The sequence below is a fragment of the Piliocolobus tephrosceles genome, chromosome 15 (genome assembly GCF_002776525.5).
Source record: "Piliocolobus tephrosceles isolate RC106 chromosome 15, ASM277652v3, whole genome shotgun sequence".
Classification (NCBI taxonomy): domain Eukaryota; kingdom Metazoa; phylum Chordata; class Mammalia; order Primates; family Cercopithecidae; genus Piliocolobus; species Piliocolobus tephrosceles.
In genome coordinates this window covers 43,826,007-43,853,518 of record NC_045448.1, presented here as the reverse complement: position 1 = coordinate 43,853,518, position 27,512 = coordinate 43,826,007, and the positions used below count along the sequence as shown (strand labels likewise).

The 27,512-nt window shown below is 39.4% G+C and overlaps 2 protein-coding genes and 1 pseudogene across 3 annotated transcripts in view; 1 reads left to right on the top strand and 2 right to left on the bottom strand.

The window, feature by feature from the left end:
* The window catches only part of PLEKHH2 (pleckstrin homology, MyTH4 and FERM domain containing H2), a 130,967-nt gene that overhangs the window by 85,938 nt on the left and 17,517 nt on the right, over window positions 1-27,512 (bottom strand). The window contains exon 3 of the mRNA XM_023195719.1: window positions 11,421-11,483. Coding sequence (XP_023051487.1) covers window positions 11,421-11,483 — 63 coding nt within the window. The remainder of the gene's footprint in view (window positions 1-11,420; window positions 11,484-27,512) is intronic.
* On the bottom strand, window positions 38-549 carry LOC111528861 (annotated as a pseudogene). Its single transcript, XR_002727178.3, has one exon. The product of XR_002727178.3 is annotated as a 40S ribosomal protein S13 pseudogene (transcript).
* C1GALT1C1L (C1GALT1 specific chaperone 1 like) lies at window positions 12,358-13,624 on the top strand. Its single transcript, XM_023195720.2, has one exon. The coding sequence runs from the start codon at window positions 12,462-12,464 to the stop codon at window positions 13,407-13,409; it is 948 nt and encodes a 315-aa protein (XP_023051488.1). The 5' UTR covers window positions 12,358-12,461; the 3' UTR covers window positions 13,410-13,624.

The window sequence follows — 27,512 nt, the reverse complement described above, 5'->3', positions numbered from 1 at the left end:
TGGCATAGTACTCCATGATTATAAAGTAGGATTTTTCTTTTTTTTTTAGTTAAACAATCATTTTATTGCTTGAGTACACAGACAAATTTATGCGACCAGGGCAGAGGCTGTAGATGATTCATATTTCCAATTGGGAGGGAGGACTCGCTTGGTCTTATAATATCGAGCCAAACGGTGAATCCGGCTCTCTATCAGAATCAGACGGAATTTAGCATCCTTATCCTTTCTGTTCCTCTCAAGATGCTTTCGAACAGCAACTGCTTTCTTAATTAAATGGTAGAGATCTTCAGGAAGATCAGGAGCAAGTCCCTTAGACTTAGGAATTCTTAAGATTTTATTGCCTGTCACAAAACGTACTTGTGCAACACCATGTGAATCTCTCAGGATCACACCAATTTGTGAAGGAGTCAGGCCCTTCTTGGCCACTTTCTAAATCTGCTCCTTCACGTCGTCAGATGTCAGCTTCAACCAAGTGGGGACGCTGCGTCGACAGGGCAAAGCCGACTGGGACAGGCCCTTCCCGAGAGCATGCATGCGACCCATGATGGCGGCGGTCAGACCTAAAGTAGGATTTTTCTTGCAGAAGTTGAAAATCAAGATCATTAAATAATTTGCTTTCCATATAATGAAGTTTGGGCCTCACATAGCAAAGCATTGCAATGTAATATCCATTACAAGGTCATGGATATTAGAATGACTGAGCAGCATGGATTTATTAAGAGTCAAAAATGACTTCAGGCTGGGCATGGTGGCTCATGCCTGTAATCCCAACACTTGGAGAGGCCAAGGCAGGCAGATTACCTGGAGTTTGAGACCAGCCTGAACAACATGGTGAAACACCATCTAGACTATAAACACAAAATTAGCCAGGCATTGTGGCATGTGCTTGTAATCCCAGCTACTCCAGAGGCAGAGGCAGGAGAAATGCTTGAACCCAGGAGGCAGAGGTTGCGGTGAGCCAAGATCACGCCACTGCACTCCAGCCTGGGTGACAGAGTGAGACTCAGTCTCAATAATAATAATAATAATAATAATAATAAGAACCAGCTTTACAGAAAGGCAAGATTAGCTCATGTGTTAGAATGGTCACAGGCAACTTTAAATGCAGCTGCCACCATGCCTGAATCAAACAAAGGCAAGGGATCAAGCCCCAAATGATAAAATAAAAACACGCATACTTTTATAGGGGAATAATCTACCCTTCTTTGGTTAGCATAAATTAATGAAATATATTAAGGTATTCACCTAATCAGATACTTGGGAATGAATCCTATATGTCAGTATTTTCCAAATATGCTCTTTGCTGCTTTTCTATCTCACAGGAGTACTCATAAGTAGAACTGGGTTGATTTGATCATATTGCCTTCAAAACTTGTGAACAACAACAATAAGGATACACTAGGGCCAGATGTGGTGGCTCATGCCAGTAATCCCAGCACTTTGGGGGGCTGAGGCTGGAGGATTGCTTGAGCTGATGAGTTCGAAACTACTTTGGGCAATATGGTGAGACGCCGTCTCAACAACAACAACAAAAAAAGGTTAAAAAAAAAATTAGCTGGGTGTGGTGGCACATGCCTGCAGTCCTAGCTACTCCAGAGGCTGAGGTGGGAGGATTGCTTGAGCACAGGAAACAGAAGTTGCAGTGAGCTGAGATCGCACCACTGTACTCCAGCCTGGCTGACAGAGCAAGACTCTGTCTCAAAAGACAAACAAACAAAAAAAAGATGTACTAGAACATTAAGTATAAAGATTACCAAGATTTATCTGGCAATAAAATATTTATCTGTGACTTTTTTTGCAGACAATTTAGTTAATTGTTACAGAAGTGAAGCCATTCATTGATAAACAAAGAGAAAAATGTACAAAGCTAAACTATAGAGTTGACCTGGTTTTAGCTAAGTACTACTTTTAGTGGCGAAACATTCCTTTTTGGTTAAGATAAATACAGTTGTTTGAGTCTTAGGACATGGTTCAATGAGAAAAGGCAAGCTGATTTAAGCAACATAAACATCAGATAGGCCACAGTCCCACGGAAATTGTTAAAGATACCAAAGGATTGAGTTACTCTAAGTTATTAACACTTAGTCTTGTAAAGGCCAAAAAGATGACATCATCAGTACATGAGAATTCATCTGCTCTCTGTATTTCCTGTCAACTTTTAGATTTTGACGTAACGTAAAGAAAAAAAGTCCTTCTGAAGTGTAACAATATATGCACTAAATAAATTTAAAGTGTGACAAAAAGAAATGCCTACAGGTTTTGGCCGGGCGCGGTGGCTCAAGCCTGTAATCCCAGCACTTTGGGAGGCCGAGACGGGCGGATCACGAGGTCAGGAGATCGAGACCATCCTGGCTAACACGGTGAAACCCCGTCTCTACTAAAAAATATAAAAACTAGCCGGGCGAGGTGGCGGGCGCCTGTAGTCCCAGCTACTCGGGAGGCTGAGGCAGGAGAATGGCGTGAACCCGGGAGGCGGAGCTTGCAGTGAGCTGAGATCCGGCCACAGTACTCCATCCCGGTCGACAGAGTGAGACTCTGCCTCAAAAAAAAAAAAAAAAGAAATGCCTACAGGTTTTGCTAACTTATGGAAACTCTGAGAGATTTGTAATTCTCTCTCTCTCTCTCTCTCTCTTTTTTTTTTTTTTTTGGTGATGTGGGTAGCAGTATGTCTAAAATAACCAATCCTGGTGTCTTTTTGACTTAAAGATGTAGCACATAGAATTAAATAACTTTATACCCAACATCCTCAAAGAACAACTTCAAAGGAGAGAAGTCCTTCCTGTCAAACTTACCAAGACCAGTGGTTGGCCCGGATGACAGCAAACCTCTGTGGTTTGCTTCCCTTGAATCGGGAACAAGGATCCTTTTTTAAAGAATCCTCACTGGATCTCGTAAGACCCAAGGCATCGGAGCAGAGCAGGGCTGGGGGTGGGACGTAGACAGTTGAAAATCACACATAAAAAATAATTTAATTTAGTTTAATTTTCAAAAACAAACAAATTTGCCACGTATTATGAATTAAGAATTTTAAATTAAGGCAAAACAAAACCATCCTCAATTTCTTTCTCTTTTTCCCATAATACGGGCAGTTAAAGGAGTGAAAGGAAGGGAAGGGAAAGATAGGGAAGAACAGATAGAGAGACATATAGAGACAGCCAGGGTACAGAGGTAAAGAGAGATGCTACTAGGAAGGCCAAAGTCAGAAAACACAAGACAATGAAGGAAAAAGAAGGGAAGGGAAAGGAAGAGGAAAAGAAGGGAAGGGGAAAAGAAGGGAAGGGAAGGGGAGGGGAGGGGAGGGGAAGGGGATGTACTAGAACATTAAGTATAAGATTTATCTGGCAAATGTGTGACTTTTTTCCGCAGACAACTTCATTAATTGATACAGAAGTGATGCCATTCATTAATATACAAAGAGAAAAATGTACAATGCTAAAGTATAGAGTTGAGCTGGTTTCAGCTGAGTACTATTTTTAGTGGTGAAAGTCAGAGAGGCAGACAAGCCCACAAATGTGTGCTGCAAAGTGCGTGACTGAACAGGAACATGCATATACGGCTCAGTACACCTCTGCAGAAAAAGACTAAGACATCTGGTATGCAGTGACAGAGAATGCTGCACTTCTTTCACAGAATTTAAGTAGGCTTTTATGATTTTACTGTTAATTATTGCCTTTGTAGACATGTAAGTGGGAATATCACTACTTGGTACTATCAGCCAAAGAGTATTAAAACACAGGCACAGCATAGGTCCTCACATTACTAATCGTACTTCTACCACCACCACCATTTATTAAGGGCTGATTGCATGCCAGGCACTTTACTTAAATCAGAGTAAATTTTCATAATGGCTAAATAACACTTCTATGTGGCAGGAAATATTCCAAGAACTTTACTCATAGTAACTATTCAATTTTCCCAAAATCCTACGAGCTAGGTATTAGACACTACTACACTGTACAGATAGAAAGCTGAGGCCCAAGTTGAAAAGGTGATAAGAGATGGAGACAGACTTTGAACCCAGACAATTCGGCTCAGGTCTGTGTTCTTAATCACTGTGTTGTACACCTCTACACAATATAAAGAGACTATGAGCTGTGCAAATATTAGCTCTTTTCCATAAGTGACACAACTAAGACTTGAAGAAACTAGAAAGCTTTTTCAGTCAACTAAGTGGGAGAGTTTAGATTTAAATCCAGCTAAAATTTTAAGTTTGTTCCCAAGGCAGAGAAACATGAATTCACCTTGATTTCTCTTTGGCTGTACAGACTTTACCTTGCCAAACAGGTTTCATATTCCTCTCCTGTCTTCATCCTTCCCCTTCAAAAAAGAAAGAAGAGGAGGAGGTGGAGGAGATCGAATTGGGGAGGAGAAGGAGGAAGAGGAGAAAAAAAATCAACAACAACAAAATTTTTAAAAGGCCAAGTTTGCAGCTCACGTCTGTAATTCCAACACTTTGGGAGGCCGAGACAGGAGGATCACTTGAGCCCAGGAGTTTGAGACCAACCCTGGAAACACAATGAGGCCCCATCTCTACAAACAATTTAAAATTAGCTGGGTGTGGTGGCACATGACTGTAGTCCCAGCTACTTGGCAGGCTGAGGCAGGAGGATTGCTTGAGCCTGGGAAGTTAAGGCTACAACGAGCCATGGTCGCACTACTGCATTTCAGCCTGGGCACATAGTGAGACCCTGTCTCCAAAAAAGAAAAATTAACTGCTTATTCCAAACTCTGGACTTTAATTCTATGTGTCTAGAACACCATTGTATGCTAACTGAAATAACTGTCCTCTAGGAATCCTGGAGAAGAGCTGGGTTGGAATTAACCTTGAAATGTGCCCTGCCCATAATTTTCTTGGCAATTTCTATAGTTGTCTTAGATTGGCTTTCCCTCATGTTATATCCTACATTTATCTTCTCCTATCTTGGTAAGACTTATTGGGCATTTCACAATAAGAAAAACTTGTTTATTTTTCTAGGCAGGGATCATTATTAGATGTCAAAAGAATTCTGATCAAGATAGATTCAAACTGTGGAAATGGCCTCTTTTGTGTGTTTAATGTTTAGCTCCTACTTATAAGTGAGAGAATGTGGTATTTGGTTTTCAGTTCCTGCATTAATTCTCTTAGGGTAATGACCTCCAATTGCATCCATGTTGCTACAAAGGACATGATCTCATTCTTTTGTATGGCAGTGTAGTATTCTCTGGTGTATATATACCACATTTTCTTTATCTAACCCACCATTGATGGGCACCTTGGTTGATTCCACGTCTTTGCTATTGTGAATTGCACTGTGATAAACATAGAAGTGCATGTGTCTTTTTTGGCAAAATGATTTGCTTGTTTTCAGCTTAGGGCTGTTATGAATAAAGTTGCTTCACATGTCCATATACCTATATTTTGGTGGATACGTGTTCCTATTTTTCTTGACATACACCTAGGAGTAGAATTGCTGGGTCACAGGCTGGCAAATGTTTACTTTAGTAGATGTTACCAAACAGCTTTCCAAAGTGGATAAATGTACGAAGTTGCATTACTACTGGAAGTGTATGGAAAATTCCAGTTGTTCCGTCTCCTTGCCAACACTTCATTGTTGTTCTTTTAATTTTAGCCATTCTGGATAAGTTAGTGTTGAAAAGAATGCTAATTGAAAAGTCATGGAGAAACGTTAATGCATATCACTAAGTGAAAATGAAGCCAATCTGAAAAGGCCGTATATTGTCTGATTCTAACTATATGACATTCTGGAAAAGGCAAAATGATTAAATCAGTAAAAAGATCAGTGGTTTCCTAGGACGTAAGAGGAGGGAAGGACTGAATAGGTAGAGCACAGGAGACATTAAGGGCAGTGAAACTATCCTATATGATACTATCGAAGAGGATACACATCATAAAACATTTGTCAAAATCCATAGAACACAAAACAGCAAGAGTAAACACTAATGTAAACTATGGGCTTTGGGTGATAATGACGTGTCAGTGTTGGTTCATCAGTTGTAATAAATGTACCACTCTGGTGTTGGATGCTGATGGTGAAGAAAGCTTGAACGTGTGTTGGAGGGGAGAGGATATATGAAAGCTCTGTACTTCATATATCATCAATTTTGCTGTAAATCTAAAACTTCTCTAAATATTAAAGTCTATTTTTAAAAAAGCAATAACCTCCCTGATGAACTCATTGATTTAAACAAAGTAATCAATGGCTACTAATACCACCAAAAAAAAAAAAAAAAAAAAGAGAGAGAGAAAGAGAGAGATAACTAGACATTATTATATACCTTCTGGCGGAAGTCAACAATATCACCCAAGAAGCAGTCTTGAAAAGAGAGAAAGAAAAAAGGTCAACATTTTAGATCTAACTATATTTTACAGGAAATATAGGGGTAGAGGAGCTTGTTAAATCACATCATAGGTAGGCAATCAGCAAACTCCAGAATGTGGAAAGCTTTAGAGAACAAATTAACCCATACAAATAAATTGAAAGAAAAAAAAAGAAGGAAAAAAGGGAAAATGATCCTATAGATTAAATCAAATAGGATTAAATCTATAGAATCAAATGAAATGTGTCAATCTAGTTTAGATCCCAATTTGAACAAATCAACTATTAAAAACAAAAAAAAAAGAGGGCCAGGCACGGTGGCTCACAACTGTAACCCCAGCACTTTGGGAGGCCAAGGTGGGCAGATCACCTGAAATCGGGAGTTCAAGACCAGCCTGACCAACATAGAGAAACTCCATCTCTACTAAAAATACAAAATGAGCCAGGCGTGGTGGCGCATGCCTGTAACCCCAGCTACTCAGGAGGCTGAGGCAGAAGAATAGCTTGAACCTGGGAGGTGGAGGTTGCAGTGAGCCGAGATCGTGCCATTGCACTCCAGCCTGGGCAACAAGAACGAAACTCCATCTCAAAAAAAAAAAAAAAAACAAAAGGTATATAAATAAGAGAATTAAAAAGGGGTACTCAAACAAATACATGTATGTTCTTAACAGCACTAGTCACAATAGTCAAAAGATGAAAAGGTAGAATAGGTAGGGCACGGGAAACATTGAGGGCAGTGACAGTTCATAAAAAGACAATGTCCATAAAAAGACAAATGGATAAACAAATTTTGTGTGTGTGTGTGTGTGTATATATATATATATGGAACATTATTCAGCCATAATGAGGAATAAAGCATGATACATGCTACAACATGGATGAATATCAAAAACATTCTGCTAAATGAAAGAAGCCAGATCACATAGTATATAAATCCACTTATATGAAATATCCAGAATAGGTAAATCCATAGCAATAGAAAGCAGATTGGTGGTTGCCAGGGGCTAGTGGGAGGGGAAAATGGGACTAAATGCTTAATGTATACAGTTTTCTTTTGAGATGAGTTTCCTTTCGACATTTTGGAACTAGATAGAGGTGATGATTGTACACAACACTGAATTGTTCATTTTAAAATGTTAATTTTGGCCGGGCATGGTGGCTCACGCCTGTAATCCCAGCACTTTGGGTGGTTGAGGTGGGTGGATCACAAGGTCAGTAGTTCGAGACCAGCCTGGCCAACATGGTGAAACCCCATCTCTCTAAAAATACAAAAAATTAGCCAGGCATGGTAGTGGGCGCCTGTAGTCCCAGCTGCTCAGGAGGCTGAGGCAGGAGAATCACTTGAACTCAGAAGGTGGAGGTGGCAGTGAGCAGAGACCATACAACTGCACTCCAGCCCAGGCCACAGAGTGAGACTCTGTCTCCAAAAAAAAGTTAATTTTATGTTATGTGAATTCCACTTTGATTAAAGAACAAAACACAGAAGCAATTATTAGCTATTTGGAAAAATTTGAATACTAACTAGATCTTTGATATACTGAAAAATTACCGGTAATTTTTTGGTGTAATGATGGTATTGTGGTTATGATTTTTAAGAGTGTTTGGTTTTAGATTAGTGTAGTATATAATAATGGATGAAATTATACCATGTCAGGGATTTGCTTCTAAATAGTCCAGTGGGAGGGGGGCAGGGGAAGTGGGTGGAGGTACAGATGAGCCATGACTTGACTAATTGCTGAAGTGGGTGATGGGGGTTCACTATACTATCTTCTCTACTCTTGTATGTGCTTGAAGTCTTGCCTAATAAAGTTATAAGATTTCCTTTTCAAGCATAATTAAGAAAATCAAAGATTAGGCTACATTGGGCTTATTTAGAAATCTATTAGGTACTTACTCTATAAAATTAAATCTTTCATGTATCCGCTGAATCTAAAATGAAAATTGAGGGTGATGGGACCTGGTAGGGAGCAGGTCATAGTGGGCTCTCCCACCCAAAACTGAATGGGGTGTCTGGGGCATCAGGGAGCTCCCTTGCCTGGCCCTCAGTGGCCTGATGGAGTAAGAGGGGTTGGTTGAGTGCTTCAGATCTGATCACTATGGTAGGAGAACAAAAATGCATATTGTGTCACATTGTGTACAGCTCCAAAAAGGGGCACTAGTCATGAGTGTCAAATGTGCAGGGCCACAGAAGTGGGTCTTTCTGCATATGCAAATCACATTTCTGGCCGGCTGCACAAAGATAACGTTGATGCCCAGGAAAGAGAAGATGATGGAAAAGGAGAGGAAGAGGAAGAAGATTATTTTGACAAGGAACTCATTCAATTAATAAAACAAAGGAAAGAACAAAGTCGACAAGTAGCAGCCAAGAAGTAAATTCTGATGACAGGTGACCCTAATGGAGCTGAGAACACCAAATTCCTCACCAAGACAGAGAGAGTTACAGTCAGCCAGCGTGGCATCACCCTGGACCTCCATAGCAGGATTGGAATTGGGAAAAAGATGGCTTTAATAATACGTGGAGAAACAGCTTTCTGCATTCTTTGAGGAATAGTGGTGGACCAAAAGGACGTCCTGAGTGGCATTAGGGTGTTGCAGGAGGTTCCTCGACTTGGTTTCACAATCATAGTAATTCTGGAGTTGGTTGGCATTCAAATAGTGGAACAGTAGATTGGAATCATAATGGTACAGGAAGGAATTCCAGTTAGCATTCTGAAGGAACAGGTGGCTTTTCCAGTTGGCATATGAACAACAGTAACAGAAACTAGAAATCCAGTGTATGTAGTAAAAATAATTGCAACTAAAGTGGCCCTGGACACAAATTTCAACCAGGCAGAAACAGAAATTCTAATCGTCAAATGGAAGATGTGACTATGCTGTGAAACAAGAAATCTAGTAAGTCAAACAAATACAATTAAGAGAGATATAATTGGCAGTGGCAAGAAAATGAGAAACTTGGTGTGGCTGCCACATATAGAGGTCCTTCTGAAGGACTTACAAGTGATAAATTTCCTTCAGAAGGCTTACTTGACTTCAATTTTGAGCAGCCAGAAAGCCAAACCACTAAACCAACAGATACTGCAACTTCCAAAATTAGTGGAAAGAATGGCAGTGCAGCAAGGGGGAAAGCCTCGTTGCCAGACTCCTTACCCCTCTAAAATAAAAATTAAAAAGAAAAAAGATTTGGTAGTACTCAAGTTGAAGGAAGGAAACATGACAAACTTAGAGGAAGCATAAGGAATTTCATATGCACTTCTTAGGAAAAATAATTTTGTATTTAAGCCTTTTTTTCCTTTTTAGTTGACACAAAATAATTGTACATATTTGTGTGATACAGAGTGATATTTCCATGTGTGTATACAATGTGTAATGATCGAATCAAGGTAATTAGTATGTCCAGCACCTCAAACATTTATTATTTATTTGTATTGTGAACATTCAGAATCCTCTCTTCTGGCTTTATGAAAATATAGAAAGCTGGCTCTTTTAGCTTTTTGTAAACATGCAATAAATTATAGTTAACCATATTACTCTATAGTGCTGCAGAACACCAGAACTCACTGGAACTCATTGAATAAACTGAATATGACTGAGATCTTTTCATGAAATGAGAAGCTATGGATTTAGATCATTAAACTTTAAGGCTGGGTGGGCCCGTCCAAACCCATCATTTTACTGCTCATTTTACTGCTGGCAAGGCCCAGAAAGGGTTATATGACTTATCAAAACATCTTTTAAAAATAATAAAAGCTGTCTGAGCAAGTGAGCTCACACCTGTAATCCCAACACTTTGGGACATTGAGGATCACTTGAAGCCAGGAGTTCAAGATCATCCTGGACAACATAGTGAGACCCTGTCATTACAAAATTTAAAATTTTTAATAAACAAAAGTTATATTTAAAAACTCAAAGTATGAAAATATAGGGGGCCAGGCATGATACCTCACACCTGTAATCCCAGCACTATGGGAGGCCAAGGTGGGCAGATCACCTGAGGTCAGGAGTTCGAGGCCATCCTGGCCAACAAACCCCATCTCTACTAACAATATAAAAATTAGCCGGGTGTGGTGGTGTGCACCTGTAATCCCAGTTATTCAGGAGATTGAGGCAGGAGAATCGCTTGAACCCAGGAGGCAGAGGTTGCAGTGAGCCAAGATTGCGCCACTGCACTTCAGCCTGGGCCACAGAGCAAGATTCCCTCTCAAAAAAAAAAAGAGGCCGAGCACGGTGGCTCAAGCCTGTAATGCCAGCACTTTGGGAGGCCGAGATGGGTGGATCACGAGGTCAGGAGATCGAGACCATCCTGGCTAACACCGTGAAACCCCGTCTCTACTAAAAATACAAAAAACTAGCCGGGCGAGGTGGTGGGCGCCTGTAGTCCCAGCTACTCCGGAGGCTAAGGCAGGAGAATGGTGTAAACCCGGGAGGCGGAGCGTGCAGTGAGCTGAGATCTGGCCACTGCACTCCAGACCGGGCGACAGAGCAAGACTCCGTCTCAAAAAAAAAAAAAGAAAGAAAGAAAGAAAGAAAATAGGGGAAAAAAATAATTCCTGATTCCATAATTCAAACAATTTTAAACTTTTATTAAAATTTTGGGGTGTTTCCTCCCAGCCTTTTTTTTAACTTTTAGGTTTGACTTTTCCTAATATAACTCTAAGCATTTTTACATATTAATGCATATCCTTAGAAACATTTTAATGATTGTCTAATGGTTCATGGAGTTGATAATAGTTTACTTTTTCATTCTCCTATAATATGGCATTCATACGATTTCCAACTCTTTATGACTACAAATAAAGCTGCTACGAACATATTTATATAAAAAACTTAATTATAGTTAGTATTACCATAGCCATTATAGTTAGTATTACCATAAAAGTTTTCTCAGAAGATAAAACTTCCTAATGGTAGCCTTTTTTTCCTTTGAAAATTTGTTAATGGACAAAATAGAGTTAGATTCTCCATTTCCTTTATGGATCAAGCTATGAACAGTCAAAATGATCAGATGTAGAGGCAGGCTGATGATTGTCTTTCCATTATGAGCCAAACCATCTTTATGTGAGTAGTAGAGGCAGAAAAAACATTTAAACTACAATTTTACTCTACCTGTTGAAAAGCTTTTTCTGCTTGACGTTCAGCATCAATAACTTGTCTCTCAAGCTGCTGCATCTGTAAAGTGAGGGAAAATATAAATACAAAAATTTATTTTTGAAAAATAAGCCTTTCTGAAAAAGGCTTAAAAAAATCTCATAACGTCATCATCAGTTTGGATATTTTAAAGTAGTTCACTGGAGATGAGTTAAATACAGTTAGCACATTAAAGGCTCTTTGCATATTTAAAAGTTGATCAAAATGCCAGAGTTTTGGTACTTTTAATACAAGGACTATATATATACCTCAAGAGTATTCATCAATAAAATTTTCTTCAGTGGATTGTAAATTAAAAATTACTGATTAACACATACTAAGAACAAGAAAATAAATCTAAGAGGAAAGAAAGGCTTCAAATGTCCTATTTGACGGTTTGATGAAAAAGTCATAATGACATCAGGGAAGCGATGTGTTCTTGTCAATTCCGTGGGTGCTATGTTTCAATAAAAACTCTGGGTTGTTTTACATTCTTACAGATTGATGGAGAGAGTATAGAAGAGATTCTTTGATTAAAGAATCTCTTTAATCAATCACTGACACACAAACACTAAAACGAATATTATAAGGAGAATTTTAAAAGCCTTAAGAAGGACCCGATGCTAATCAACATAGGGATGTGTTGTACCAGGGGCTGAATACACTAATCGTGAGGTATAACTCAATTTTATTCTTTTTGGCTCAGTGCTGATGTCTGGCCCACTTCAGAGCCGTCTGTGACTCGATCTCTGCTCAATTTCAACGTTATTGTTGGTTGGGAGGCCAGGCGCGCAGAACTCCCAGTACACCTCTCACTCGCAGCAGCCCGGACCCCACCCGCAGTGCCGGCCGAGTCCGGCTCCTGCCCCGCCCCCTTCTCTACGCCACCGAGAAGCGACCTTCCGCAGCTAGAGTGGCCCAACCGGGAGCGCGGCCGTGAGCTCCGGAAGGCGCGGGACCCCCCAGGACCCGGTCCCAGGCTGCCTTTGACCCGGGCGCACTGTCCTCAACGCCTGGAAAATGGTTTCCGCTAGTGGGACATCATTTCTTAAGGGTATGTTGCTTGGGAGCATTTCTTGGGTTTTGATAACTATGTTTGGCCAAATTCACATTCGACACAGAGGTCAAACTCAAGACCACGAGCACCATCACCTTCGTCCACCTAACAGAAACAATTTCTTAAATACTTCAAAAGTGATACTTGTGGAACTCAGTAAAAGTATTCGTGTTTTCTGTATCATCTTTGGAGAATCCGAAGATAAGAGTTACTGGGCTGTACTGAAAGAGACCTGGACCAAACACTGTGACAAAGCAGAGCTCTACAATACTAAAAATGATAATTTGTTCAATATAGAAAGCAATGACAGGTGGGCACAGATGAGGACCACTTACAAATATGTCTTTGAAAAGTATGGTGACAACTACAACTGGTTCTTTCTTGCACTTCCCACTACGTTTGCTGTCATTGAAAATTTAAAGTACCTTTTGTTTACAAGGGATGCATCCCAACCCTTCTATCTGGGTCACACTGTTATATCTGGAGACCTCGAATATGTGACTGTGGAAGGAGGGATTGTTTTAAGTAGAGAGTCGATGAAAAGACTTAACAGACTTCTCAATAACTCTGAGACCTGTGCAGATCAAAGTGTGATTTGGAAGTTATCTGAAGATAAGCAACTGGCAATATGCCTGAAATATGCAGGAGTTCATGCAGAAAATGCAGAGGATTATGAAGGAAGAGATGTATTTAATACAAAACCAATCGCACAGCTTATTGAAGAGGCATTGGCGAATAACCCTCAGCAAGTAGTAGAAGGCTGCTGTTCAGATCTGGCTGTTACTTTTAATGGATTGACCCCCCAAAAGATGGAAGTAATGATGTATGGCCTGTACCGGCTCAGGGCATTTGGACACTATTTCAATGACACACTCATTTTCTTGCCTCCAGTTGGTTCAGAAAATGACTGAGGGCTGGAGAATAATAGACATGTGCTGTCCAAGAGCACTTGAAATGTGGCTAGTCCAAATTCTGATACAGTGTAAAATACACACTTCATTCAATAATTCATATATTATTAGAAAACAGTATGAAGACATAAAACATCTCATTAGTAATATTTTATATTGACACCACACTGAACTAATGTTTTGGGTATTTTGCATTAAATAAAATATACTATTAAAATTAATTTTACCTGCTTTTTAATTTTATTAATGTGTCTATTAGAATATTTTAAGTTACACATGTAGCTTACATATTTCTACTGGATAATAAAGGTGTAGAACATTTGTTGTCACCATGTATGGCCACGTATTTAACTGCCTGTCCACATGGCAGCATTTTTTTTTTTTTTTTGAAATGGAGTCTTGCTTTGTCACCCAGGCTGGAGTGCAATGGCACAATTTCGGCTCACTGCAACCTCTGCCTCCCAGGTTCAAGTGATTCTCCTGTCTCAGCCTCCTGAGTAGCTGGGACTACAGGTACACACCACCATGCTGAGCTAATTTTTGTATTTTTAGTAGAGACGGCATTTCACTATATTGGTCAGGCTGGTCTCGAACTCCTGACTTCAGGTGATCCACCCGCCTCAGCCTCCCAAAGTGCTGGGATTACAGGTGTGAGTCACCGCGCCCAGCCCCATGGCAGCATTTTAAAAGGTAGTTCATTGCAGGGATCTAGATTCTGGAAGAGGTTTCAAATATTTGGATAGGTAAATAATATCGTGCAAGTGCATTCTCAGTACCTCATATTTAATTTCTGTGAAAATATTTCAAATGTTTAATGAGCGAGTATTGTGGTTTCAAAGCATTTTGTTGAATTACTTATTTAGACTATGGCACTATATAGAAGCAACTGGACAAGTATTATGTCTTTTGGAAGTCTCTAGAATATTCCCTAAACCAAAAACCACCTAGCAAATACATGCCAATACCACATTCTTCCACCACTGGCAATATGCTGACAATTGTCATTTCTACAATATAACTATATTCTATTTTCAGGGAAATTTGGTTTTTCTGGAGCCTTAGCCTGGATTTTGAATATTGTCAGGATTGCCAGGAGAAACAGAAGAATGCACAAAATTTTGCTAGTGAAAAAAATAGTTTTCTTAAGAGGACTATGCAAATATCTTGTCTGATTTCTCCTTCTCAAATGTTTAGTTTCTAGTGATAACAGGAAGGACAAAAGTCAGCTTGCTTCACTGTTACATAACTAATACAGGTCTTTCTACATAGTGAGTATTTAATATATTACAAATTATTGATGAAATGACAAAGCTCTCTGTCATGCCTAAAGTACCATGCATATATTAAGGACAGTATCATTATTTTTACCACTGCCAAATAACTTTTTTTCTGCTCCTATGGCACTGACTTCCTATCTTGTACTATCTTCCCAACTACATTGTAAGTTGCTTGAAGGCAGAATCCGGCTCAAAAGTTACTTGCTTTCTTAACGAAAAGGAGGTAATCCTTGAAATATTAATATAGGGAAAATTGGAAAGAATACTGAAATGAAAAGCAAGACCTAAATTGGAACCCAGATTCCAATACTTACTAGCTATGTGATGATGGGTACATTATTTAACTTACCTGAGTCTCTGCTCCCTACCTGTAAAATGATACAACACTTATTTCACAGCATTTATGTGAAGATTAAACAGAAAAGCATCCAACATAGTATCTAATACTTAATAGGTGTACAATGAATATTTACATAGAAATTTTTAAAGCAGCCTATTTCTACCATATATGTGTTATTTTTATGAATAATTTTAAGTTAGGAAACTCTACTATTTACCAATAGTTTGCCACTGGACTCTAAAATTCTTGTGTATAAAATGTGGATAATATAACCTGTTCTAACTACTTTACAGGATGTTGTAGGGATAAAAATAAGAAAATATATTCAAGCAATGTGAAAAGCTGGTGGTATCTCATTTATTTAAAAATATTATGGTAGCAGTTGTAGTGTTATAATTTGAATGATAAAACTAAAAGTCACAAATGTCCCAAAACAGGATTATGTAAATATATAAATAATGGTACATCCATACAGTTAGATACCATACAGTCATTACAAATTTACATGGGTGGAGGAAATGATATATTTGGGACTAGTCTCAATATAACACAGGAGGAAAGAAGTAGGTCAGGGTGCAGATGAAACAGGATTGGCCCTGAGTTGACAACCATGAAAGCTGGGTGATGTGTACATGAGGGTCCATTATAACATTCTGCTTACTGTTGTATGTTTGAAAATCTCTCTAATAAAAAGTTTGAAATATATATGAAAAGATGTAAATGACATATTTAAAAATAAGTGTGAATTATATATAGAATGATATTATACATAAATGATATACTGAGGAGAAAGGGACTGCAAAGCAGTAATGAATGTTGCAATCAAATTTTTGTTAAAAAATTTATGTGTGCCTGTTTTTATGGAATTACATAAGCCAAGGACAAGGAGTTGTCTATATCTAAGTGACAGGATTATGGATAAAGTAGTTTGTATCATACATGATGAGGCACCACAGGGAGTTTTATGGAGCTGAAAAAAGTAAGAGAATAATGGCAGGGAGGAAAAAAAAAAGAGTGTTAGAACCTTGCATTAGAAATAGTAGCCAATTGTCAATCAAAGGTAATTCTCCTCCCTTAGAGGGAATGAGTAGAAAATTAAGAGGAAGATTTTCAAATAACTTGTGAAATTAGAGAGGCTATATATAAATGTACATAGAAAAAGGGTTCAAATGCTGAAGTGGAATCTAACTAGGTGACAACTGGTGATGATGCCACTGCTAATCAGGAGGTCATTAGTGACTTTTGTGATTCCAGCTGCACTGTGGACAAGTGAGGGCATAAGCTGAAATGCAAGACTCTGAATGAATTAAAATCATTAGGAAGAGCAAATTAAACCTAAAGCCAACAGAAATTTAAAAACTAATAATAAAGATCACAGGAGAAATGAATAAAATTAAAAACATAAAAACAGAGAAAAATCAATAAAACCAAAAGCTGGTTCTTTAAAAATATCAATACAATTGATAACTCTCTAACCAGACTAATAAAGCAAAAAATAAAACAGACACAAATTATCAATATCAATAATGTAAAGGAGACATCACCACAGACCCCACAGATGCTAATGAAATAACAATATTATGAACTACTTCATGCTCATAAATTGAATAAAATAGCAAAGCTCATTTAAGAAGAAATAAGTTAGCTTAATAGCCCAATGTCTATTAAATAAATCACACTTGTAGTTAAAAACTTTCCCACAAAGGAAACCCCAGGACTGGACGGTTTCACTTGTGAATTCTACCCAAAAATGTATGGAAGAATGAATAGAAACTCAACAAAAACTCTTCCAGAACATAAGAGAAGGGAATGTTTCCTAACATATTTTATAAGGCCAGTATTGCCAAAACCAGAAAAAGATTAGACTAATATTCTTGTGAATACAGATGCAAAAATCTTTAACAAAATATCAGCAAATCCAATACACATACACATAAAAGATACACATACACATACACTAAACATACACAATAAAGATAATATGTCATGACTAAGTGGAGTTTATCCTAGGAATGCAAGGTTGTTTTAACATCTGAAAAATAAACCAATGTAGTTCATCATGTCAAGAGGCTAGAAAAGAAATATTTCAATAGACAAAGAAAAATCATCTGACAAAATTCAACATCCATTCACAATAAAAATCTCTTAACAAACTAAAAATATAAGGAATTTCTGATACCTACTAAAAGGTATCTACAAAAAAAACCTATAACTAACATCATACTTAATGGGAAAGACTGAATGCTTTCCCCCACAAGAATGTCGTTTTACCACTTTTACTCAAGGTTTTACTGCAGGTGCTAGCCAATGTAATAGCCAAGAAAGAAACATAAAAAGTGTATATTCTGGAATGGAAGAAATAATTCAATATTTATTCACAGATGACATGACTATCTACACATAAAGTCCCAAATAATCTACAAAAGAACTAATAAATGAGTTTATTAAGGTCATAGGATACGAGGTCAATATACAAAAATCTGCTGTATTTCTATATAAGAGCCATAAACGGCCAGGCGTGGTGGCTCACGCCTGTGATCCCAGCACTTTGGGAGGCCGAGGTGGGTGGATCACCTAAGGTCAGTTCTAGACCAGCCTGGCCAACATGGTAAAACCCTGTCTCTACTAAAAATACGAAAATTAGCTGGGCATGGTGGCAGATGCCTGTAATCCCAGCTACTCAGGGGCAGAGGCAGGAGAATCGCTTGAACCCGGGAGGCAGAAGTTGCAGTGAGCCAAGATCGTGCCATTGCACTCCAGCCTGGGGGACAAGAGTGACATTTCATCTCAAAAAAAAAAAAAAAAGGTTAAAAAAATAAGAGCAATAAACAGTTGAAATTAGAATTTAAACAACAGTAGCATTTACAAAAGTATCAAAACCATAAAATACTTAGGTATGAATGTAACAAAATAAGCACAATATTTGTATGCTGAAAACCACAATATACTGATTAGAAAAATTAAAGAAGAGCTAAATAAATGGAGAGTTAAACTATGAGTCAGAAGACTCGATATTATTGTCAGTTCTCTTCCAATTGACCTATAGATTCCACCCAGTCTTAATCAAAATCCTAGCAGGCCTTTCTGCACAAATTAAGAAGTAGAATCTGAAATTGGCATAGAAATGCACAGGACCTAGAATAGCCTAAACAACTTAGAAAAAAAAATAGAATATTTATAATACCTGACATCAAGACTTATAAAATTGCAATAGTAGTCAAAAGAATGATATTTGGGTAAAAACAGACATATTAGATGAATAGAACAAAATAGCGTTCAGAAATACACTTTAAAATATGCAATTTTTTTCCAATTTTTATTGGTTTACTCTATCTTCATTGTCAGATCATATAGCCATCACATACTACAATCTCCCTAGTTACTCTAGTTGTCTGAACCTCATTCTCTAAATTTCTTAGGGAGAACTCCTAGGAACAATATTTTCTGAGTTCTTTAACTGCTAATAGCTGCTTCCTATGCCCTTTATAGTTGAAAGCCAGCTCTGCTTAACACAAAAACCTTGGATCATATGTGCTTTCCTTGATATCTGAAACATGGTATTCCATGTTCTCCTGGCATAAAGCATTACTATCAGTGTAACAACATAATTTTATTCTCCTAATGATATAAAGGTCATGTTTTTATTTTTGCCTAAATACCTAAAGAATGTTTTCTTTTTCTTTAACATTCAGTATTTTGATGAAAAATATGCCTTGAAGTAGGTCATTCTAGGCTAATGTTCTCAGCCACATGATCCCCTATTTCAATATGCAACATTTTGCTTTTTTAAGTTTCTGTAAACTTTTCTTAAATTATACTGTTTGCATTTGTTTCATTCCCTTGTTTTGATTTTTTTCTTCAGGGGCTTCTTTTATCTGTATATTGTATCTTCTTTGCTTATCTTCAATACTAGTCATTGTTTCAAATCCTTTTTACCTTTATCAAAACATTTTGATGTTTAAAAGTTTCTGGGAGACTGAGACATGAGAATCACTCAAACCCAGGAAGTGGAGGTTGCAGTGAGCTGAGATCACACCACTGCACTCTAGCCTGGGCAAGAGTGAGACTCCGTCTCAAAAATTAAAAAAAAAAAAAGAGTTTCTTCCTTTTCACCTTGATTTCTCATTAAAGCATTATGTGTTGAGTTTATCAATTCTTTTGCTGACCCAGAAGTTCTACTTAAGAGAAATAAAGAATACAGCTAAATGATAGAGGCCATTCACTAAAAACTATACACCTTATGTCATACTGTATGATGCTCTAAAATAGGCAAACCTAAAGGTCCAGAAACTATATCAGTGATTGCCAGGGCTTAGAGTTTGAGAAGAAGACAGACTATTAAGGCATAGGGGGGAAATTTCTGAGGTGATGGAAACAGTGTGTATGTTGATTGTGGTAGTGGTTACGGAATCGTGTATATTTGGCAAAACTCTTTGAACTAAACACCCAAAAGGGTGACTTTTACATATGTACTCAATTAACTTGACCAAAAAATTTTTTTAAAAAGTACGTTGCAGGCCAGGCACAGTGGCTCACACCAGTAATCCCAGCACTTTCAGAGGCCAAGGTGGGTGGATCACTTGAGGTCAGGAGTTCGAGACCAGCCTGGCCAACAGGGTGAAACACTGTCTCTACTAAAAATACAAAAATTACCTGAGTGTGGTGGTGCGTGCCTGTAGTCCCAGCTACTTGGGAGGCTGAAGCAGAAGAATCACTTGAACCTGGGAGGCAGAGATTGCCAGTGAGCCCAGATCACGCCACTGCACTCCAATGCAGTGAGACTCTGTCTCAAAAAAACAAAAACAAAAAAAAGTACCTCGCAACCCCAAATTCCAAAACATACAAAGAAAACTAAGAAATACAGATAATAGTATCAATGGTCAAAAGACCAATTTAGTCTGGTAAAATAAAAATGATAACACCACGTGAAAGACTTTAGATTTCTTATATTTAGGATTGTCAAAGAGATGAAATGAGAATGACATCTATTTTTTAAAAGACAAGAATTGAAAAAAAGAAGAAAAACAGCAGGAAGGTGTTAAACAAGAACAAGCAGGCAGGAAAATAAACCAGTTTAAAGTCTTGGCCAGGCTTGGTGGCTCACGCCTGTAATCCCAACATTTTGGGAGGCTGAAGCAGGCGGATGGCTTGAGCCCAGGAGTTCGAGACCAGCCTGGGCAACATGGCAAAAACATCAGTTCTACAAGAAAAAAAAACAAAACACAAAAATTAGCCAGGCATGGTGGCATGCACCTGTATTCCCAGCTACTCAGGAGACTGAGGTGGGAGGATTGCTTCAGCCCAGGAGGTCAAGGCTGCAGTGAGATGAGATCAAGTCACTACACTCAGGCCCAGGCAACAGAGTGAGACTCTGTTTCAAAAAAAAAAAAAAACAGAAAAAAAAGCCTTAAAAATGTAGAAATACACAGTCGCTGAAAGAGAAAAAACTCAATAGATGGTTCAGTAGCCAGCTTCTTTTTTTTTTTTTTTTTTTGAGACGGAGTCTGGCTCTGTCTCCCGGGCTGGAGTGCAGTGGCCGGATCTCAGCTCACTGCAAGCTCCGCCTCCCAGGTTTATGCCATTCTCCTGCCTCAGCCTCCGGAGTAGCTGGGACTACAGGCGCCCGCCACCTCGCCCGGCTAGTTTTTTGTATTTTTTAGTAGAGACGGGGTTTCACCGGGTTAGCCAGGATGGTCTCGATCTCCTGACCTCGTGATCCGCCCGTCTCGGCCTCCCAAAGTGCTGGGATTACAGGCTTGAGCCACCGCGCCTGGCCCAGTAGCCAGCTTCTAAATGGCTCTCAACAATCCTCACCTTCTGGTAATCACACCCATGTGTAGTTTCTTCCTTCACAACATAGGGCTGACCTCTGCAACCAACAGGATATTGTGGAAATGATGAAGTATGACTTCTGAGGGTAGGTAATAAAACGCACTGCATCTTCCACCTTGCATTCTCTTGGATGACTTGCTCTGGGGGAAGCCAGCCACCATGTTGTGAGAACCCTCAAGCAGTCCTGTGGAGACATCCATACACTTAGGGACTGAGGCTTCCTACCAACAGCCAATACCAATTTGCCAACAACCATTTTGGTGAACCACTGAAAGTGAACCCTCCAGCTCCAGTCAAGCCTTCAGATTACTACATCCCAGACCAACATTTTAACTGCAGCCTCATCGAAGACATAAGCTAAGTCGCTCCCAAATTTCTAATCCGTAGAAACTGTGCAAGATAATAAATGTTTATAGTTGTTTTAAGCCATGAAATTTTGGGGTTGTTAATACAGCAATAGATAATACAGATGAAGTAAACTCTACTCTGAACCCAGTAGAAGAGAGAGCTCATAACATGAAAAATTGTACAAAGAATTCATGTATCATTTAATACGTGTGAGCGTGAAAAATATAAATTACCAGATTTAAGAGATATGCAGAGACTTCAAAGTAATGGGAAGAAGCAGAAGAAAAAAGTGAGCAAATAGGAATAGCACAATTATGCTGAAAGATAAAAGTACACTCCCTGTACAATGCAGAATAATTGCCTAAGGCCTAGATGTTTTATTTTAAAAAATGAAATGAAAGCTCAAGATAATAATACAAAGGAAGATGAAGAAATATTCAATGGGTAGTCGAATAATGTGAAGATCACTGTTCAGAAGACAGAAAATGATATTGTATCAACTTTAGCTTCTGCAAGGACAATTTATATTATATATGTATGTGTTATAATTTAAAGTGTAGGCACAATTGTAGACATGGAAGAAGGAGGGCAAAACTTAGTGTTTACCCTTAAAATTTTAAGACACACCTGTAATATAAATTATTATCTGCCCCACCCTACACCAGTCTGCCCAGTGTCTATCAATGCTGCAGATACTGGGAATACATTTAGAGATCATCTTCTGCAGAGGTAGGTCCACCCTCCCTTGAAGTACAGACAGACCTGCGTGGTGCACTACATGTGAAACTTGAAAACAATTCAATTTCTCAATAGACAGAAACAAGTTTATGTTAGACAACCAGAAGGTGATCCAGTAACTCCTATCCCATGTGCTGTTTTACCATGGGATGTCCTCCATCAAGAGATAGAGGATATTTCCCCTTCCCTTAACACTGGGCCACGCTGTGATGGGCTTTGGTTGTTAAGAGTGCTTTGTACCTTTTGAGACTGGGCCTGAAGAGATTTGCAGCTTCCACTTGCTCTTTCTTGGAGCCCTCAATCACCGTGGAAAAAGATCTGGCTGTCTTAGGATCGGTTTAGCAGGGTGGCTAGGATAGTTTCCAGTTGTTTCACCACTCCCAGCTGAGGCATCAGATATGTGCGTGAAATCAAAGTGTGGCGGCATGAGCCTGTAATCCCAACTTCTTGGAAACACCTGTAATCCCAACTACTTGGAAGGCTGAGACGGGAGGCCAGCAGACCTAGACATCCAAGTGAAATCATCTTGGATATCCAGACCCAGCTGTCCCAGCACCCGCAGTGAGTCCACCCTCCAGCTGATTTGCCAACTGAATGCAGTCACATGAGTGATCCCATTCCACGTCAAACAGAGTAAAAGAACCACCAACAGAATCATGAACAAATAAAATGATTGTTAATTGAAGCCACTAAAGATTTTTTGTTTGGTTTGGTTTGTTTGTTTGTTTTTTGACATGGAGTTTCCCTCTTGTTGCTCAGGATAGAGTGCAGTGGCATGATCTCGGCTCACTGTAACCTCTGCCTCCTGGGCTCAACCAATTCTCCTGCCTCAGCCTCCCAAGTAGCTGGGATTACAGGTACTTGCCACCATGCCTGGCTAATTCTTTGTATTTTTAGTAGAGACAGGGTTTCACCATGTTGGCCAGGCTGGTCTCAAACTCCTGATCTCAGGTGATCCACCTGCCTCAGCGTCCCGAAATGCTGGGATTATGGGCGTGAGCTACCGCACCCAGCCCACTACAGTTTTCTTTAATGGACAAAAATTCTATATATTTATTGTGTACAACACGATGTTTTTAAATATGTATACATCGTGGAATGGCTAAATCAATAAAGCTGCTACGTTTTGAAGTAGTTTTTTATGCAGCAATAGATAACCCCAAGGTTACCCTGTTATGTGTCGACCTGTAAAGATAATCCTCTGACTATTCCTGTGATCATCTTATCTGGTCATCATTCCACTGGAAGTCACTCTCATTTTGACATGCAGCTTCTAGGAATATCTTCTCTTAGCTCTCAGTCCTTGGATGTGAAATGGAGAAATTCAGTGTCTCAGCTTCAAGAAGTATACTCATAAAAACTACAGAGCGGCCGGGCGCAGTGGCTCACGCCTATAATCCTAGCACTTTGGAAGGCCGAGGCGGGAGGATCACGAGATCAGGAGATCGATACCATCCTGGCTAACACGGTGAAACCCCATCTCTACTAAAAAACCACAAAAAATTCTCTGGGCATGGTGGAGGGCGCCTGTAGTCCCAGCTACTCGCGAGGCTGAGGCAGGAGAATGGCCCTGGGAGGTGGAGCTTTCAGTGAGCGGAGATGGCGCCGCTGCACTCCAGCCTGGGCGACAGAGCAAGACTCCGTCTCAAAAAAAAAAAAAGTACAGAGCTTTTCCTAACTTTCCATTCCACAAACTGTATAAACATATACCAAAAATAAATGTATTACACAGATTTGTTTTGAGGTAAAAAAAAAAAAAAAAAAGTCCATTTAAATCATTAAGATAGGCTGGGCACAGTGACTCATGCCCACAGTCCCAGCACTTTGGGAGCCTGAGGCGGGCAGATCACTTGAGGTCAGGAGTTTGAGACCAGCCTGGCCAACATGGCAAAATTCCATCTCTACCAAAAATACAAAAATTAGCCGACATGGTGGCACACACCTATAGTCCCAGCTACTCAGGAGGCTGAGGCATGAGAATCACTTGAACCCAGGAGGCAGAGGTTGCAGTGAGCCAGTATCATGCCACTGCACTCCAGCCTGGGCAATACAGCGAGACTCTATACCCCCTCCCCCCAAAAAAACAAAAAAAATCACTAAGATACATTCCAGATTAAATCGATGATAAAGTATTAATGGCACAATGATAAGTTAACCTTCAAAGAAAGGTTTTTCTGAACAAAGAATGTGTATTTTTTTCTTTTCATGAAAATGCATCTAATATTACAAATTAAAAGTCTGCTCCTGTTGCAAAGCTCAAGGAGTTGTTGAGGGCTGAATTACTCTCCAAGATGAAAAATCTCATTCAGTTGTAATAATCATCCTACTCCAAGTGTTATTTCCAACCCGTCCCCACACCACCTTAGGCTTTCAAAGTAGGTCGTTTTGTGGTAATGTTGGAAAAACCACTAGTTCTCTGTAGGACAAGGTGAGGCATCTGAAGTCTTTCTGGTTACCTGCCATTTTATGGTTTCTAATGGATTCACGTAGCATTTAGCATCTTCCATTGTCCATCAAAGATACATAATTACCTAAATTTCAAGAGTTTCCTGAAAGTTTAAATTGAAGGTGCTGGTTTGTGTTCTAGAAAATGCCTAGTTTCTAAAGTGTTATCTAAAGAAGAATCAATCCCAGCTGTTTTAAGGATTTCAGCAGTTCCTGGTTTTGACACCTTGCTCTCCGCTGCTCTTGATTTCCTAACCTTTCCTTCACCAAATCCCCCACCACTACACTATCCTATACAGATTTATTTTTAATCATCCCCAACATTTCCTTGCCGCATTCCAGTTTGAAGTTCTATTATAATGTTATAAAGTATTTGTGCGAGCCTTTTTTTTCCCCCCCCGGCATCATATCATAGCACTGCAGCCCAGAACTTCTGGGTTCAGGCGATCCTCTTGCCTCAGCCTCCCGAGTAGATGGGGCTACAGGTGTGCACACCACACCTGGCTAATTTTGATCTCTCTATTTTAATTTTTTTGAGACGGAGCCTCACTCTGTTGCCCAGGCTGGAGTGCAGTGGCACGATCTTGGCTAGCTCACTGCAACCTCCATCTCCCAGGTTCAAGCAATTCCCCCACCTCAGCCTCCTGAGTAGCTGGGACTACTGGCGTGTGCCACTACACCTGACTAATTTTTGTATTTTTAGTAGAGAAGGGGTTTCGCCATGTTGTCCAGGCTAGTCTCGAACTCCTGACCTCAAGTGATCTGCCCACCTCAGCCTCCCAAAGTGCTGGGATTACAGGCATGAGCCACCACGCCCAGACTATTTTTTAATTTTTTGGTAGAGATGGGGGTGGGGGTGGGGTCTTACTATGTTGCCCAGGCTGGTCTTGAATTCTTGGCCTCAAGCAATCCTCCCACCTCAGCCTTCCAAAGCACTGGCATTATAGACATGAGCCACTGTGCCAGTCAATGCTGGCAATTAAAAAAAAAAAGAGATAAGAGTTTTAAGTGGTTACACTTAACAGAAATTCAGTGTATAACAGTCATCATCTGGCCGGGCGCAGTGGCTCACGCCTGTAATCACAGCATGTTGGGAGGCCAAGGCAGGTGGATCACGAGATAAGGAAATTGAGACTATCCTGGCTAAGACGGTGAAACCCCGTCTCTACTAAAAATACAAAAAATTAGCCAGGCATGGTGGTGGGCACCTGTAGTCCCAGCTACTCGGGAGGCTGAGGCAGGAGAATGGTGTGAACCCGGCAGGTGGAGCTTGCAGTGAACCGAGATCACGCCACTGCACTCCAGCCTGGGCAACACAGTGAAACTCAGTCTCAAAAAAAAAAAAAAAAAAAGTCATCATCTCTGTTAATTCCTAGACTGGTATAAATTTTGTTGCTATTCTAATTGCTGTTTTTATCTCTATTATGCTTTTTTAAAGTCAGTTGCTGTTGGCACAAAGAAATGTGATTTGTTTTTGTTTTTTGTTTTGAGCATGCCAATCTTATATCCAGGAGGCAAAAGCTGCAGTGAGATGAGATTGCGCGCCACTGCACTCCAGCCTGGGCGAAAGCAAGACTCTGCCTCAAAAAAAAAGAAAAGAAAAGAAAAGTAAAAAGAAAAATAAATTCAATCTAGAGCTTCCAAAAATACCAGGAGGGAAGAAGGATGGAAACAGGGAGAGATAAAGAAAACTTGATCAACATGACATACAGAAAATAGAATGCATTTATTTTGATTTCAGATATATTTAAAGATATTATTTCTGTAGTTGGATAAAGAAATCTGGCTACACACTATTTAAAAGAGCATAATTTTGCCAGGCATGGTAGCTCATGCCTATGATCTCAGCACTTTGCAAGGCCAAAGCAGGCAGACAGCTTGAGCTTACAAGTTCGAGACAAGTCTGACCAACATGGCAAATTCCCATCTCTACCAAAAAAAAAAAAAAAAACCAAAAAACCAATACAAAGATTAACTGGGCATGGTGGTATGCACTTATAGTCCCAGCTACTCAAGAGGCTGAGGTAGGATAGCTTGAGCTTGGAGAGGCAGAGGTTGCAGTGAGCTGAGATTTCACCACTGCACTCCAGCCTGGGTGGTAGAGCTAGTCCTTGTCTCAAAAAACCAAAAAGCATATTTAAAACATTTCACTATGAGGTTGAAATTAAAGAGATAGAAAAATAGACCCAAATATTAATTTAAAACAATATTAAAACCAGACAAAACTAGCAATAAAGAGAATCAATAATTATAAATGAAGCAATTCATCAAGAAGATATAACAATCCTGATCCCAAGCACATCTAACATCAAAATATATGCGGCAAACAGGTTTGATTCTTTGCGACGCATTCTGAAAACTCACAATAAATTGTTATTTTGTTTAGATAATGATTTCCATGGGAACATCCTATTAACATGTCCCCTGAGAAAACTAAACAAGCCCATTTACTTCGCAACTGGATTTACTTTGTGTTTGTTTTTATGTTTCTCAAAACCTTATTGAATAACATAAAGAAGGCCGGCCGGGCGCAGTGGCTCATGCCTGAAATCCCAGCACTTTGGGAGGCCAAGGCAGGCAGATCACAAGATTAAGAGATCATGACCATCCTGGCCAACATGGTGAAACTCCATCTCTACTAAAAATACAAAAAAATTAGCTGGATGTGGTGGTGCACACCTGTAGTCCCAGCTACTCAGGAGGCTCAATTGGCTCCCCTCTCTGCCTCTCCCCTATAGAATCTCCTGTTTCCTGTATCCCATGCCTTCCTCGTTCTTGGTTTACTTCCTCCTTTTAATAAAGCACTCCTTTTGGAGAGTCCTCAGAGAAGTTACATGGGACCTTGAATGTCTTCAAAATATCTTCATTCTACCTTCAAATAAAATTCATAATTGGCCTCGGTACAGAATTCTGGGTTTCATATAATTTTCCTTCAGAATTTTGAAGACATTGTTTCATCATCTTCTAATCTCTAGTGGTGCATTTGAAAGATCTGAAGCCATTTCAATTCCTGATGCTTTGTATGTGACCTATTTTTTCTCTCTGAAAGCTTTGCAGAATCTTTTCTTTGATCTCTATATTCTTTTTTTTTTTTTTTTTTTTTTTGAGACGGAGTTTCGCTCT

Coding starts and splice junctions, on each gene's coding strand:
- C1GALT1C1L (XM_023195720.2), top strand. CDS start 12,462: ATGGTTTCCGCTAGTGGGACATCATTTCTTAAGGGTATGTTGCTTGGG.